This window comes from Lagenorhynchus albirostris, chromosome 5 (assembly GCF_949774975.1).
Source record: "Lagenorhynchus albirostris chromosome 5, mLagAlb1.1, whole genome shotgun sequence".
NCBI lineage: Eukaryota > Metazoa > Chordata > Mammalia > Artiodactyla > Delphinidae > Lagenorhynchus > Lagenorhynchus albirostris.
In genome coordinates, this window is record NC_083099.1 from 99,371,334 (window position 1) to 99,388,444 (window position 17,111).

General features: G+C 36.4%; 1 protein-coding gene and 1 pseudogene across 1 annotated transcript in view; both read left to right on the forward strand.

The window, feature by feature from the left end:
* The window catches only part of DCBLD2 (discoidin, CUB and LCCL domain containing 2), an 87,365-nt gene that overhangs the window by 43,442 nt on the left and 26,812 nt on the right, over nt 1–17,111 (forward strand). The window contains exon 3 of the mRNA XM_060150703.1: nt 5,803–5,940. Within this exon, the coding sequence (XP_060006686.1) occupies nt 5,803–5,940 (138 nt within the window). The remainder of the gene's footprint in view (nt 1–5,802; nt 5,941–17,111) is intronic.
* Nucleotides 3,436–5,061, forward strand: LOC132520640 (geranylgeranyl transferase type-2 subunit beta-like; annotated as a pseudogene).

The window sequence follows — 17,111 nt, forward strand, 5'->3', positions numbered from 1 at the left end:
ATATATTTTATATTGAACACCATAGCAAACACCTAAGACGTGTGTGTGTGTGTGTGTGTACACGCGTGCGTGTATGCACACCTTGATGTTTGGTATTCAGTTTTTTCAGCTGTCAGAAGGGGCATGGAATAGATCTCTGAAGTTCTCGTTCTGCTGTGTCTGATTCTGTGACCTACTTTTTCTTTGTGCAAAACACCTCACAATAAAAATTGTTTTAATGTTTGCATTTCTTTTGAAAGCTTTATCGAGATACAATTTATATACCATAAATTTCACCTATTTTAAATGTATAGTTTGATGAGTTTTAGTAAATTTATAGAGCTGGGTGAACATCACTAAAATGCAGGTTTAGAAATTTCCATCACACCAAAAAGTTCCCTTGTGCCCATTTAGAGTCTGTTCCCACTTCACCCCTGGTCCCAAGCAGCCACTGATCCTATGTTTTATCTTTTTATTGCCTTTTCTAGAAATATCATAAATGGCTTCTTCTATTTAGCATAATGTTTTTGAGGTTCATCATTTTTGTTTTGGGCAAATAGAAGATAACTAGAAGTGGAATTGTTGGGTTGTATGAAATGTATGATACGTATATTTTATGTTTAACATGTTAAGAAACTGCCAAATTGTTTTTCAAAAATGGCTGTGCCCTTTATGATTCCATCATCAGTGTATGAAGGTTTCAGTTTCTCCACATTCTTACCAATATTTGGTTTTGTCAGTCTTTTTGATTATAGCTAATCTAGTGGGTATGTAGTGGTATCTCCTCATTAGTTTTAATAATGCATTTCTTTAATGACTAATACTGTTGAGCACCTTTTCATGTGCTTATTTGCCTTGAGTGTGTCTTCTTTGTTAAAGTGTCTGTTTAAATCTTTTGCCCATTTAAAAAAATTGGATTGATTGAGTTACAGGAGTTTTTTACACATTTCAGATGTGAGGTCTTTATCAGATTAATGTTTTGCAAATATTTTTTCTTAGCCTGTCGTTTTTTTCATTTTCTTAATGGTGTCTTTTAAAGAGCAAACATTTAAAATTTTGATAAAATCCTAATTATTAATATTTTTCTTCAATGGATTATACTTTTGGTTTTGAATCTAAGAAATCCTTGCCTAACCCGAAGTCACAAAGTTTTCTTTTATGTCTTCTTGTAAGAGTTTTATAAGGTTAGCTCTTAGAGTTAAATCTATGATCCATTTTGACGTAATTTTTGTATATATTGTGAAGTTCTAAGTTGTTTTTTCATATTGATATCCAACTGGCTTAGTACATTTGTTGAAACGACTGTTCTTTCCCTGTTGACACTTTTGTCAGAAATCAGTTGATAGTTGTAAGTAGGTTCATTTCTGGACTCTGTTCTGCTCCATTCAGATTAATGTAGATATTTGCCCTTACGATGATGCCACACTCTTCTTGATTACTGTAGTTTTATATAGTAAGTTTAAAAGCAGGTAATGTAAGTCTCTCCACTGTCTTCTTTACTAAAATTATTTTGGCTATTCTATGTCCTTTGTATTTCCACATACATTTTAGGTTCAACTTGTTAATTTCTAAAAAAAAAAAAAAAACCTGCTAAGATTTTGATATGGATTGCATTGAATCAGTAGATCAATCTGGGGAGAACTGACATCTTAACAATATTGAATCTTCTAGTCCATGAACTTGGTATATCTCCTGATTTATTTAGTTCTTTAATTTTTTTCAGCAGTGTTTTGCATATTTTAATGTACAGATTTTGAATTTCTTTTTTTTAAATGTATCTAAATAGTTAATCTTTTTGTTGCTATTATAAATTAAGCTTTAAAAATTTCATTTCAGATTGTCACTAGTTTATGGAAATAAAATTGATTTTTTAAAATTGAAGTATAGTTGATTTACAATATTATGTTAGTTTCCAGGTGTACAGCATAGTGATTCACAGGTTTTTTTTTTGCAAATTATATTCCATTATAGGCTGTTACAAGATTTTGAGTATAATTCCGTGTGCTACACAGTAAATCTTTGTTGCTTATCTACTATATATACAGTAGTAGTTTGTATTTGTTAATCCCATACTCCTAATTTTTCCCTCCCCACCTCTCTCTCCCCTTCGGTAACCATAAGTTTGTTTACTGTGTCTGTGAGTCTGTTTCTGTTTTATAATGAATTCATTTGTATTATTTTTTAGATTCCCCATATAAGTGATATCATGTATTTGTCTTTCTGACTTCAGTTAGTATGATATTCTCTAGGTTGCTGCAGGTGGCAATATTTCATTCTTTTTTGGCTGAGTAATATTCCATTATGTGTGTGTGTGTGTGTGTGTGGTATATATATATATATATATATATATATATATATATATATATATACCACATACACATACATACCACGTCTCTTTTTTTGTCTTTTTTTCTTTCTTTTTTTTTTTTTTTTTTTTCTGGCTGTGTCGGGTCTTTGTTGCAGCGTGTGGGCTTCTCTCTCTAGTGGCCCGTGGGTTTTCTGTCTCTAGTTGTGGTGTGTGGGCTCCAGGGCATGTGGACTCCAGAGTGCTTGGGCTCCAGAGTGCCTGGGCTCTGTAGTTTGCAGCACGCAGGCTCAATCGTTGAGGCACGCGGGCTTAGTTGCCCCGTGGCATTTGGGACCTTAGTTCCCCGACCAGGGATGGAACCCGCGTCCCCTGCATTGGAAGGTGGATTCTTTACCACTGGACCATGAGCGAAGTCCCATACCACATCTTCTTTATCCATTCATTTGTTGACAGATGCTTAGGTTGCTTCTGTGTCTTGGCTATTGTAAATAGTGCTGCTATATTATGAACGTTGGCGGGGGGAGGGGGGTGCATGTATCTTTTCAAATTACAGTTTTCATCTTTTCTGGATATGTTACCAGGAGTGAGATTACTGAATCATATGGTAGCTCTATTTTACAGTTTTCCATAGTGGCTGCACCAATTTACATTCCCACCAGCAGTGTAGGAGGGTTCCCTTTTCTTCACACCCTCTCCAGCATTTATTATTTGTAGATTTTTTGATGATATCATTCTGACAGGTGTGAGGTGATACCTCATTGTAGTTTTGATTTGCATTTCTCTAGTAATTAGTAGTATTGAGCATCTTTTCGTGTGCCTGTTGGCCATCTGTATGTCTTCTTTGGAGAAATGTCTATTTAGGTCTTCTGCCCATTTTGATTAGGTTATTGTTTACAGTTGACTTGTATATCGACCTTGTGACCTTATCTCCCTTGCCAGTTCTGATGGGGGGTTTTGGTTGATTATTTAGCATTTTCTACTCACATGAAAATGTATAGTCCTTGAAAATGATATCTATGGAAGTTCACATTACTCTAATTCAAGTGATGTTGTTCAACTTAAAATATTTTTAGAACTTTTTATTCAGAATTTGTTAAAGTTACCAGGCACATAAGAAAAACCCATTTTTGCTTTTTTTGGTCTCAGACATGGGCACACCGCAGAAGGATGTTATTATCAAGTCAGATGCACCCGACACCCTATTAGTGGAGAAGCATGCAGATTATATAGCATCCTATGGCTCAAAGATGATTACAAATACTGTGTGTCTGAACATTTGGGAATGAGTGGCATCTATTGGGGTCTGACTGTAATGGATCTCATGGGACGGCTACATCGCAAGAATAGAGAAGAAATTCTGACATTTATTAAGTCTTGTCAACACGAGTGTGGTGGAATAAGTGCTAGTATTGGACATGATCCTCATCTCTTGTACACTCTTAGTGCTGTCCAGATTCTTTCTATGATAGTATTAATGTTATTGATGTAAATAAAGTTGTGGAATATGTTCAGAGTCTACAGAAAGAAGATGGTTCTTTCGCTGGAGATATTTGGGGTCCCACTAAGCAGCTGGTCTAACTGGAGTTAATCGTCTGCTGGAAGTTCCAGCATGCACTGTGCTAGTTATATCAGCATACAGGAGTACTGGAACAGAGGGGGCCAGTCTAAAAGATAAGGGCTGAATGCAGTGCAGGCAGGAGAGTCCAGCTGCTTCATGGGATGTGAAAATCTACTTTTATGTAATAGGGAGAAATCAACACAAGATTCTCTTTTTGTGCGGTGGCAACTTTGGCTCTATTGGGGAAGCTGGATGCTATTAATGTGGAAAAGGCAATCGAATTTGTTTTATCATGTATGAACTTTGATGGTGGATTTGGTTGCAGGCCAGGTTCTGAATCCCATGCTGGGCAGGATTCCTGGCTATTACTAGTCAGTTGCATCGAGTAAATTCTGATTTACTTGGTTGGTGGCTTTGTGAACGACAGCTTCCATCAGGTGGACTCAATGGAAGGCCAGAGAAGTTACCAGATGTATGCTATTCTTGATGGGTGTTGGCTTCCCTAAAGATAATTGGAAGGCTTCATTGGATTGACAGACAGAAACTGCGCAGTTTCATTTTAGCGTGTCAAGATGAAGAAACGGGAGGATTTGCGGACAGGCCAGGAGATATGGTAGATCCTTTTCACGCTCTATTTGGAATTGCTGGATTGTCACTTTTGGGAGAAGAACATATTAAACCTGTTAGCCCTGTTTTTTGCATGCCTGAAGAAATACTTCGGAGAGTGAATGTTCAACCTGAACTAGTGAGTTAGATTAGATCCCTTGATGCAGAAGTTGCTTAGTGTAGTTTTACTGTTTTAACATTTCAGTATTTGAAGTGCTTAACAAACTTAATGGCTGCCATGTTAATGTTTTGTACATGAATTGTGTTGATTTTAATAAATTATATAATTATACATATTGTAAATTAGAGATGTTTATTGTATCTTCAGCTTTCCATTTCCTTCTGAAATGCTGTTATTCTGAGCGTAATATTTTGTTTATGCTTCAATGTATTTATCTTGTTTGTCTCCATAACAGCAAACTGAGTTGAACTTTATTTAGCTGATGAAGTCTTGTGTTCTGATTTTCCCATGTACTCCCTTGATATGTTATATATAACTATAGTTAATATAAATTGGTCTTTGTCAATGAGAATGTTAACTGATAAAGAATTGATGAACCCCATAGGAATTAAAAGATGAAAAAAAATAAATGGCTGAAATTTGGGAATAAAAAAAAGAAAAAGAAAAACCCATTTTTATTAGTTATTGGTGGATATCTTGCTCTAATTTTTTTTTCTGCCCTTTTATCTTAATAAACTTAGATCTGTACTGAGGGAGGATATGTTATTTTTTACATGTCTGTTAGACATTAAAGGATAAAAGTTTGTAGGCAGTTAGATACATGCATCTGAAGTTCAAGGAAAAGGCTATGTAGAGGTATAAATGTGAATTGTCATATCATAGTTAAAGCTGTAGGACTAGATATGATCACCTAAAGGGGTTGACAGAAGTCCAACAATTCTTGGAAGAAAACTTGAGAAGGTCTGTAAAAGGTTTAAGGGGTGCCCAGAGCTCAAGAATCTGTTCCCCCTTGGGGAACATGTTAAGAATACTACTGCTTGACTGTCAATTCACTTATGAGCCACCTGCCTGCATGAAATGCTTTAAGTTAATTTTTTAAATTCCTTGTCACGGTTTTAAAGAGTATAAATATATTTCACAGGAAACTGAGTCATTATAAGGTCAGTGATGCCTGTATACACTGTTTTTCCTTTTGAATCATTTGAACAGTTATTACTTGGAATTTTTTTTCTCTCCAGAGTAATGTGAGTTTTTCATCATTAAACATTCTAGTCATTTTAGATTAATTTAATGCCCAGTTTGGTATATTATTATGATTCTTTTACCTACATTGTAAATATTATCGACTTCATGAATCACACCAAATATCTGCTTTTCTTTGATTCCTAGGCAAATACTGTGGTCTGGGGTTGCAAATGAACCATTCAATTGAATCAAAAAGCAATGAAATTACAGTGCTGTTCATGAGTGGAATTCATGTTTCTGGACGAGGATTTTTGGCTTCATACTCGGTTATAGATAAGCAAGGTAATTTTCACTTTATATCATGATTTCCACATTTTACAGTTTCTGAAAACAAAAATGCAATGTTTTCTTTGAGTACCTGTTATCTGAGTTTGGAATACAGTAGGAAGACTGAACAGTTAATACCACATACATAAATCTGACAAAATTAGATCGGTTTCAGAATTTTAAAAATTAAGTATATTAACTTTATATAAAGTCTTTTTATATACTTACCTTTCCTTAGTAGAAGAAATATTAAGTTTTCCACCTTTATAAGATTGGAACACAAATGATAATAACTTTAAAATATCTATCAGTGGGGCTTCCCTGGTTGCACAGTGGTTGAGAGTCTGCCGGCCGAGGCAGGGGACACGGGTTCGTGCCCCGGTCCGGGAAGATACCACATGCCGCGGAGCAGCTGGGCCCGTGAGCCATGGCTGCTGGGCCTGCGCGTCCGGAGCCTGTGCTCCACGGCGGGAGAGGCCGCAGCAGGAGAGGCCACGGGGGTGAGAGGCCCACGTACCACAAAAAAAAAAAAAAAAAAAAAAAATCAGTTACTGAAATGTATCAATTTAAAGCTTTATTATCCACAGTTTACCACTTCATCTTACTGTGTTAAAAACCATATTACCATTCTTTTCAAAGAAGAGACTTGCATAGCACCAGGAGTAACCTGGGGAGTGCTCTCTGAGACACTACAAGATAAACATGAGATATTTTCTAGATTGTTAATATTTAGAATCTGAAGGGGGGAATTAAAAGCAAGGCTATTAAGTGAAATAGATACACACTATCTGTCTCATTAAAGTTTCATTAAGAGTGTGAGAGAGGAGAGCTGTTCTGTGTGAAAAAAGGTCTACTTTCCCTTAATTTCTAAGCTATGGAACAATGTTTGAAGACTAATAAAATCCCTCAGAGTGAAAAAGAAAACTCATTTGAATGGAATAATGGAAAGAAAAGAACTGGAAGTGTTATGCTAAATGAACAATTAATATATTTGACAGAACGAGGAAAACTAAGGCAGTGTGGTGTTGTAGAAGGGGCACTAGGTAGCCCTGGAATCGAAGCCTGCCATTGCCGTGTACTAAGCAAGTGACCTCTGACCAGTCATTTCACCTGTCAGTTTCATCTGTAAATGGGTTAGTTGTGAGGACTAAATCTAATAATACATGTTTAGTGTCTGTAGGCACATAACATAGTAGGCAAAAGACAAATGTTAGTTTCCCCCCTTTGACTACTGTACACACACACATCTCACTTTCCCCACTCCTGCCCCGCCCGCCACCATTAGAAGAGTAAGGTAGAAAACACAGAGTGAAATGATAGCTTTCCATCCTTTCGGTTTTACTTTGTGAAAGTCTTGGGTTGATGGGTGAGAGGATAGAAGATAATTACTTTGCTTCTTATTCTTCTTAAGTTTCTTGGTCGCAGTATCAGGTTAAATTATTTATTTTGTGTTTTCATATTTTCCCCTTTCTCTGTTTGTTATTTATTGAGTTAAAGGTTTCTGGAAAATAAGTATCTCCTCTTTACAAAAAAAAGTTTCTTACATTGGATATTTAAATTATGGAGCTTTTGATCCACGGAAACCTAAATGCCCTTATTAGAGTTTCTTAAGAATTGACAATCATCTCAGATACCACAATCAGTATATTGTAGACTTATATACATCTATGCCAGATTTAAAATGGCTATGTCACTATTTTAGATGACTCTTAGCTTCCAAAGATTTTTTCGAAATATCCACCTTAATCAGGAACTTCTTTATAGTAACACTTTACAAAGTCATAATCATCTTGGGAAATCCTCATCTCACAGCTTGCTCCTGAATTTTTTCTTAATGTTTTTGTGCGTTCTTACCCATCCATCAAACATTTGTTTCATTTGAAGTGAATTGGCTAAGTTCAAGAGAACACTGGTTGAATTTCATATTACTTCTTCTTGGGTGGCCTTTCAGACATAATTTCTTGTAATGGCTCATTCATTTGAAGGCTGGTGCACTTTGGTTGAGAGTCTCAGTTTGTTTCCATCCAGGAAACTTAGCTGCCACACTGAATTCCATGAATATTTTCAAGGAACATCGCTACATGTCCCCAGCTTGATAACCTAGTTAACGGTTTAGAGTATTTGGGAATGAAAAAGTTGTGAAAAATCTTGCTTCACTGGCTTCGTCATTTGTTAAACTGTCACAAAGACTTGTTAACGTTATAGTGTGATGTGTGGTTGATACAGCCATGATTTTGTGTAAGATAGACTAATTTTCATTACTTCTTACAAGAGCCCATTGCAAAATTATATTCCCTTCAGTGCCTTATTTCCTGCAATAGGCCTGGCACCGGGAAAACAGCAGTAAATGAGACAGACGCAATCACACCTTCACAGGGCTTACAGTACAGGGTTGGAAAAAGGCATTAAACACATGGTTACTTAATTGCAGTTATAATAAGTATGATGAAGGAAACATTCAGATAATGGGAGGCCAGAGGGTGCGGGGAGTAGAAGATTGGTGAAGAGCAAAGCTCTCCTGAAGAAACCACTTCTGAGCCCAGAACCAAAGGATTAATTGGAGGTTCCAGACATACAGGGAAGAACATTGTAGGGAAGAGAGCAGCAGGTGCAAAGGCCTTAGGGTGGGAAGGAGCTTTGGAGGAACTGGAAAAATAACCAGCACAGCTGGGGTGAAATCAATGAGTGGTAAGTCACATTATTCAGGGCCTTGCAGAAAATGTAAGGGTTGGAGTTTTATCCCAAAAAAAGTGCATGGAAGCTGTTAGAGCAGAGTAGTGATGTGACTGGATTTATGTTTTTGTTTTTACGATTCCCTGATCTGTGAAGAACGGGCCCAAGAGAGAGAGGAAGAATTATAGGGAGGCCAGGTAAGAGGCTATTTAGAGGGGACTGGATCAGAGATGACCAAATTAAGAGATCTTGCTATAAAAGTAGCTCCAGAATTAGGCCAGATTCTAATTTAATTCTTTTTAAAGACTTTTGAACCAGACATATCTTCTACAGGGAAACATTTCAAAGGATTAATATTCATTCTACCTGAGTTTATGCTGAAGTAAGAGGCTTCAGACACAAAGAAGCCTCTTGGATGAGGTGCTGAGCTGCTACAGTGCCTCGGTGATGTCTGGGGCACTGTACCTGGTGTGCTCTTCACTTTAGGGTCTAGTTTTTATAACTTTTATGGTTTTATTCCTCTCTGTTATTTTTAATGATCTTTGAGCAGTAGTTTCCAGTCTTTTACATTGACAATTACCACTTTTAATTTTCACCTGTAAAGCTCATTTTTGAAAGATTTTATCCACCAGTGAAAGGAAGTTTTCCTGTTTCTATTGGGTAGCAAAGAAAGACAGATAAAAATATTAATCAACACTTCAGTAATAATTAGAGGATTAGTAATTTACTCTGAGTTGGTATAATTCCATCAGATTCGAACTAGACTTTCTGAAATTGAAATTTTCATCTGAAAATGAAGATGTACATGGATCCTAGACATATCCTGGGCAACATATTAGCAACCACTGTTTAGAAGTTCTGTAGAGAGAAACTCCTTAGTTACTGCTGGTCTTACTGAGAGAGGCTAAGCCAGCCACTCACAGGTCCAGACTCAGTAACTCAGATCTTTTAATCCAGAATAATAAATGATACCGACATTTTCATTCTAAAATGTAAATGTAAAAAACAGCATTTACCACTGGACTTGAAAAATAAAATAAATTTTATAGGTGATTTGCTCTAAATTCCTGGTTTTGAATCTGTCCAACATTAACCACTTTCTAAGAAAAGCTCAGCATTTCTAGGATGACTCTGGGCAATAATTTTTTAGGTAATTTTAGTTACGGAACAATGAGCTCAGAAGGCATGTCTGCATTTGCATTGATAGCTTCAGGTCTTTTAAGGCAGCCTCTGTTTGTTATGTGCCATCAATTTGGGGCGGGGTGTGTATCTGTGTGTGTGTACACATATATATGTATATGACCAGCTGAAAAGTGATAGTCTGATATTCCTTTTTTAGAACATGAATTATCACTTAAAAAGTAATGTTAAACCTCATTACTTCAAATTTTACCAATCCAGAATTTTGTATTGGTCACTCTAAAGTTTGCCTTTATTTTTTTAGGAAAAAACAGGAGCTAGTTTAAAATTACATGTGAAATAAAATGATCCAATGTAGATGTATTAACATGCTGCCTAATTGGAACTCATAAACACTTGTTTATTCATTGCCTCCTGACAATGTGCTTAGGACTTGGGGACAGCTGAGCCTGACAAATATTCCCATTTGACAGGGTTATTATTGCTATATGCTGGGTTATTTTTAGACTTAACACGGATAGTATAAAAGGTTTTAATTGCCACATTCTTTAACCACATTTTTTTGCAAATATTTTCCATTTCTTCCATCTTCCATCGGATTATATTAACTTGTAAATGAAACATAGGGGCGGAATAGAGAACTCCTTTCTAATAGAGTCCAGATTTCTGTAACTGGTTGTTTTTTTCCTGCATGCGATGTTTTTGGTTTTGAAAATAGAGCATGAATTCCTTAGATTGTTTGCTACCTTAATTGTACAGTAATTTTATAGGATCCTTTCTGTTTTGAGTGCTACACCTAGCTATGTTTCTATTTTTAGTTTTTCTGTTGTGTTCCTAATTTTTGTTGTTGTGTCTGGCAGACGTTTTAAAACTTTTAAACTATTTAGTAAGATTTTATTAATGAAGTCTCAGTTTACATGCATATTTTTAGATTTGTCCTTATTTATACACAAATGAATATGTATAGTGTTTGTGTGTATACATGCAGAAAAATATCTGTATTTTGATGTCAACTTGTACAACAAAGGTGCTGATGAATAAGTGTTACCAATTTTGCAGAGAAATTTATAAACAAAATTAATTTGTTAAAGTGGTATAACCCAAAGAGGCAATTCACCTTTATGAGATAGAGTTTATTTCAGACTGACAGATAACCTCAAGAGCACCTTAATGATTTTAAGTGTTTTCTATGTGTTTTGGTTTTTTTTTTTTTTAGTAAGTTAGCAATTCTTTTAAGGGGCTAAGTATGTGTTTGTGCTATCTTGTGCTATCCGGGGGACAAATTCATTCACTGCTACTCTTACTAAGATATTATTAGTGTCCTCGATACTAGGTTACAAAAGAATTTTAATGTGTCTTACAATCTTTAATATTTTTAATGTCTCTTATATTTTAATATAAGATGTCTTATGTTATTTCAATATGTCTTATAATGTCTTTAATATGTCTTATATTCATTTTTTAGTATATAGAAATTTAGGTGTGGAGAGGGTTTGATCTATCCATATGTAGCTTGTAGCCTATTTGACTTACTGCTTAGGCAACTGAGCCATGCCTACATCATCTGTGAAAAAAAAAAAATTGACTGTTTTCATCTGAGAAAATTTTTCCTGAGCTCCTGTTGTGGACTCAGCTTCCATAGATGGCATTGTAATATTTCTAAGAGAATCAAGATTTATTCTCTATTCTCAGTATGTAAAAGGAGATTAGATGTAAAATGCCACATAAATTATCTGCCACTTAGTAAATGTTAGTTGATGCTGAATCACGGTAAATTATGTTTTATTATATATGTAAATTTCCCTTCACTAGATTGCACATGGTACAAATCAGTGCCAGGTTCCTATCGTGGAAACAAGGAATTATTCCCAAGGTCACACAATAATATTGACACAAGAATTTAGCAGAAAGGTGAGCCTTGTCCCACATCCTCTAGCTCTTGAACAAAGTAGCTATCTGTACACCTGCAATGCAAGGTTGCTGACAAAGTGAGAATTCGGAAAGAATGACCTCGGGTCCCTTCAGTTTCTGGGGAATTTGTTATTTAAAAGAATTTCAGAGCAAATAAAGGAGAAGAATTTGTAGTATACATTGTCTTGCTTCGTGTATTTTCTTCTTTCTGGTAAATATAATTACTTAGTTACAGTGCTTTATGCCTCCTTGAGTTAGAATAAATAAAGGCACTCAAGCATCCCTTCCGTCAGAAGTAAATGGCTTCAGCTGGACAAAAATTATACCCTGCAGCTAATATAGTTGGTGATATACTCTTCGTAAGTGATGGGTACTGACACTGCTGAGAGTCTTTTCAATTTATTCAAGAGCACAAAACAGAGTATTAATTGGGGGAAAATCTAAATCTCTTTCACAATCCTTTAATCTCAGGAATAGACAGTGCTGTCAATCAAAAATATTTCTAAGTTAGTAGCCAATATGCTGATATTTTTTATTATTTGTGAACTTATAAAATATCATATTTTCATGGTATTACATGTGGGTTAACATTAGGTATCATGTTTTAAAAAATATTTCATGGAATAACTATGAAGTTCCCAAGCCTATGCAGTTACTATATATTAGAAAAAATTTTAATTGTACTTTAAATAAAACCCTGTTTATAGGATATCAATTATGCCTCATAGTAATATTGCTAACTAAGTTAGAGCTGTCTTAGAAAATCTGATGTTGATGTCTTCATTAAGAAAACCCTGAAATCTGTCATCCTGTTGTTGATTATTGGCTCATCTTTGTTTTCGTATTTTTCTTGTGCTCTTCCTCATGGTCACATAATCCTGCCTTCAAAACCCCACGGAGGCCTGCCTCCTCTTTAAAGCCTTCTGAGGTTAAGGAAGGCAGATGTTAGAGCAGCTCTTTTTATCGGGATTATGATCACACTCACTTTGGGTTAGACTCTGCTGCTAAAACTAGTGTAGAATGTGCACTGTAGATGCCACCTCTTCTTTGGGCCGCGCGGGGGAAATGAGGGAATAGAGTGCTGTGAGCTTCAGCAGAATCCCTGAGGGCGTTCTGCGTACTACTACTGCTGCCATTCCCTGCTGTCCAGAGCACCCAAATGAAGTTCACAGTATATTTGGTGTTTCGTGTAGTAATGTATATGTTATAAGTATTCTTTTGTATGTATTAAATATTGGAGTAAAATTACCAAAAAAAAAAATTCCCATCCAGAAGCTCTTAGTTGAGAACTGAGTGAATTAAATACTGCCCTTCACTGTGAGCATATATCACTGATTTTCTAGTATTGTGTGCTAGTATTGTGTTAGAGTGGATCCAGCTTGATAATTGAGCTGACAATGAATACTTTATCAGTACTTATTATTATAATCACTGCCCTAAGCACTTTACGTGGAATGCATACTTTTAATTAGCACAGGTCAGAAGCCTTCAAGTTATGTTTGACTCTGTCTCAAACTTCACATCCATCACCACCTCTCTGAATATATACGTACGTATATCAGAGTTTGACTACATCTCTTGGCCTCCACTGCTACACTAGTTCACGTTACCATCAACTTTTACCTCAATTATGGCAAGAGATTCCTCCCTGACCTTTGTTTCTGCCCTTTCTCCCCTTCAATCTACTCTCAACCCAGTGATCAGTGTGATCCTATTAAATCGAAGGCCCCATCTCATTCTGCCCAGTGTCCTTACCTCCAAGACACCATTAGGATATGGCTTCTCATGACTTGTTTGGCTTCACCTCTTACTTGTCTTCCCCTTGTTCGCTCTGGCCTCAACAATGCTGGGCACACTTCCTTCTGAGGGCCTTTGTGAGTCCCTTTGACTGTTCTCCGTTATCCACATACCTGATACCTCACTCCCTCACCTGTTTTAGAGTTTTATTCAAATGCTTCCTTCTCAGTAAGGCCTACCCTGACCACTCTACTTAAAATTGCAACCCCTTAACTTTCCCTAACTTCCTTCATTTTTCTTGTGTATTTATTATCGACTAATATACTATATATTTTTCTTATTTACATTGTCTATTTTTTCTTACCCCCACAGGAGGTACACTTCATATATGCAGGGATTTTTGTCTGATTGTTCTTTGCTCCATCTATAGCACCTAGAAGAACACCTAATCATAATACATGCTTATTAAAAACTGTTGAATGCATGAACAAATGAATAAATAAACAAACTGCCAATCCTGGCTCTGTCTTTTACTAAGCTTATTTCATCCATCGATGCAAATATGCTGTATATGAAAGGAAATTATTACTACTTCTATGATAGCTTCTTTTTCTTTCTTGTTTTTAAGATTTTAATAATAGTTTTATTGAGATAATTCGCATACCGTACAATTCATCTACTTAAAATATACAGTTCATTGATTTTCAGTATATTTAGGGTTGTGCAGTTATCACCACAGTCAGTTTTAGACCGTTTTCATCACCACAAAAGAAACCCTGTAGTCAGTAATAATCAAGTAATAATCACTACCATTCGCTAATCTTTAACCCCCTCCAGTCCTAGGTTACCACTAATCTACTTTTATCTCTCTAGATTTGCCTATTCTGGATATTTCATATAAGTGAAATCATGTAATATGTGCTCTTTTGTGACTGGCTTCTTTCACTTAGCATGTTTTCGAAGTTGATCCATGTTGTAGCATGTATGAGCACTTACTTTTTATTGCCAGGTAATATTTCATTTTATGAATATACCACTTCTTTCACATTTTGTTTACCCATTCATCAGTTGATGAACATTTGTGTACACGTGTTGTATGGACACATGTTCTAAATTTTCATGGGTATATACCTGGTAGTGGAATTGCTGGGTCATATGGTACCTCTGTATTTACCCTTTTAAGGCACTGACAGACCATTTTCCAAAGCAGTTGCACCATTTCACAATTCCACTAGCAATATATGAGGGTTCCAGTTTCTCCACATCCTTGCCAACACTTGTTACCTGTTTTTTTGATTCTAGTCATCCTAGTGGGTATAAAGTGGTATCTCAGTGTAATTTTTATTATTATTTCCCTGATACTTAATCATGTTGAGTATCTTTTCATGTGCTTATTAGTCATTTGTATATCTTCATTGGAGAACTGTCTATTCAGATCCTTTGCTCCTTTTAAAATTGGGTTAGGGACTTCCCCGGCAGTGGTTAAGACTCCGAGCTCCCAATGCAGGGGGCCTGGGTTCGATCCCTGGTCAGGGACTAGATCCCACATGCCACAACTAAAGATTTGGCACAGCCAAATAAATAAATAAATATTTTTTAGAAAATTGGGTTATTTGTCTTTTTAATGTCTAGTTGTAATAATTCCTTACGTATTCTGAATACTAGATCCTTATCAGATATATGTTTTGCAAATATTTTCTGTCATTCTTTGGCTTATCTTTCTTGTTCATGATAGCATTCTTTGAAGCACAGCAATTTCACACTTTGATGAAATCAGTTTATGTGTTTTTATGTATTTGCTTATGCTTTTGGTGTCATATCTAAGAAACTGTTGCTTAATCCAGAGTCAAGATTTATACCTATATTTTCTTCTAAGTGTTTTATAGTTTTAGCTCTTGAATTTAGATCCACCTTGAGTTAACTTTTGTTTGTTTGTTTATTTTTTTGTTTCTTTGCTTTTTTTTTCTTGCGGTACGCGGGCCTCTCACTGTTGTGGCCTCTCCCGTTGCGGAGCACAGGCTCCGGACGCGCAGGCTCAGCGGCCATGGCTCACGGGCCCAGCCGCTCCGCAGCATGTGGGATCTTCCCAGACCGGGGCGCGAACCCGTGTCCCCTGCATCGGCAGGCGGACTCTCAACTGCTGCGCCAGGGAAGCCCTGAGTTAACTTTTATATATGATCTGAGGTAGGGGTTCGGTTTCTTTCTTTTGCATGTGGATATCCAGTTGTCCCAGCATCATTTGTTAAAAAGACTATTTTTACCCCCATTAAATTGTCTTGGCACCCTTGTTGAAATCAATGACTGTAAATTTGAGGATTTATTTCTGGACTCTCAGTTCTATTCCATTCATTATGATAACTTATACATTGCTGTGAGAAGTTTGAGTCAGATGGTTCCCTTTGAGTTGCATTCATGTTGCCTAGGCTGTGTTCTTGTTAACTGGGCGCCTTATAGTAATAGTGATTTTCTGGAAGGCTGTTTACTTGGGAGAAGCTTTCTAGAAAGGCACGTTTTAAAGTTTCTCAATTCCCTGCTTAATTGATGTTTTCTTTGCCTTCATGGAGTTGTAAAGGTCAAAATCTCTAATCGTGACTTTCTTTCTTTTTCTTTTGTCTTCTTGGCTGTCCTTATAGCTTTCCATTTGGAATTCATATTTTCCTCTTAGGGAGCTGTTTTGAGCCCCCATGGAATTTGAGAGCAAGGTCAAGTGAGTTGCATACATTTGTGCAAAATCTGGAGTTTCAGCACTGCATGGGCTTTATTATAATAAAGCCCTCTTCTAATCAAGTATATCCATAGTTGACTAGGAGATTCTGGCATGTAGCCTGAAGGTAATAGGGCCAGCTGGCAGTCTTCTTATGGCTTGAATGCCATATTGGACCACACAGGTACATTTTCATCCCAGGCTATTAATCTTAGAAGTTCAGTTTCTAATCTTAGAAGTTGGAAACTCTTTTGGTGGAACAGGAAAGTGGAAAATCAGTTCTTTATTGATGCTGTGTAAAGATTGCCAGGAATATCTATAGAATATACAGGTAATTCAGTTTGTCTGCTTTTCCTAGTCAGTTAACCGGGTGATAGTAAACCTCTATCCAGGCATGTATCCTCTTAAACTCCTAAAATACAGATTTAACTTAATCATCATTCAAGTACCTGTACTATGTAGATATTCATCCATGTAATCTCTCTCAAAATACCACTTTCCTATTAGTTTAACAGTTACTATGCTCTAGTTCTTTCAAGACACATACCAGTTGGATAATAAACACATAATTTTTCTTCAGAATTGTAAAATAGAATAATCAATTATTCTGTGCTTGCCATTGATTTAACAAATATTTGTACACCTTCAGTGTGCTGGGAAGAATGCGAGGTGTTATCTCTGTCAGTGTATTGGGAACCCTCGGCACAGTGTTTGGCTAGCATTTATAGGTGAAATCACTCACCTTTGTGATTGGCTTAGGACCTTCTTCCAGGTTTTCCCCCTACAGGTTAGTCCATGATTGGACTTAGCCAAACATGCTAACAATCAGAAGCTTTTATTCATCCATTTATTCAATAAATGTTGATAGAAAGCCTCCTGTTATGCCATATGCTGTGATTGCTGCTGGCGATACAGAGGTGAAGACTGACAGCCTCAGTCACTACGCATGGGCTAGGCATCATAAAATGATGTTGCTTATCAACACTAAAATGATTGCAACAGATCACTCTTATGTGACACA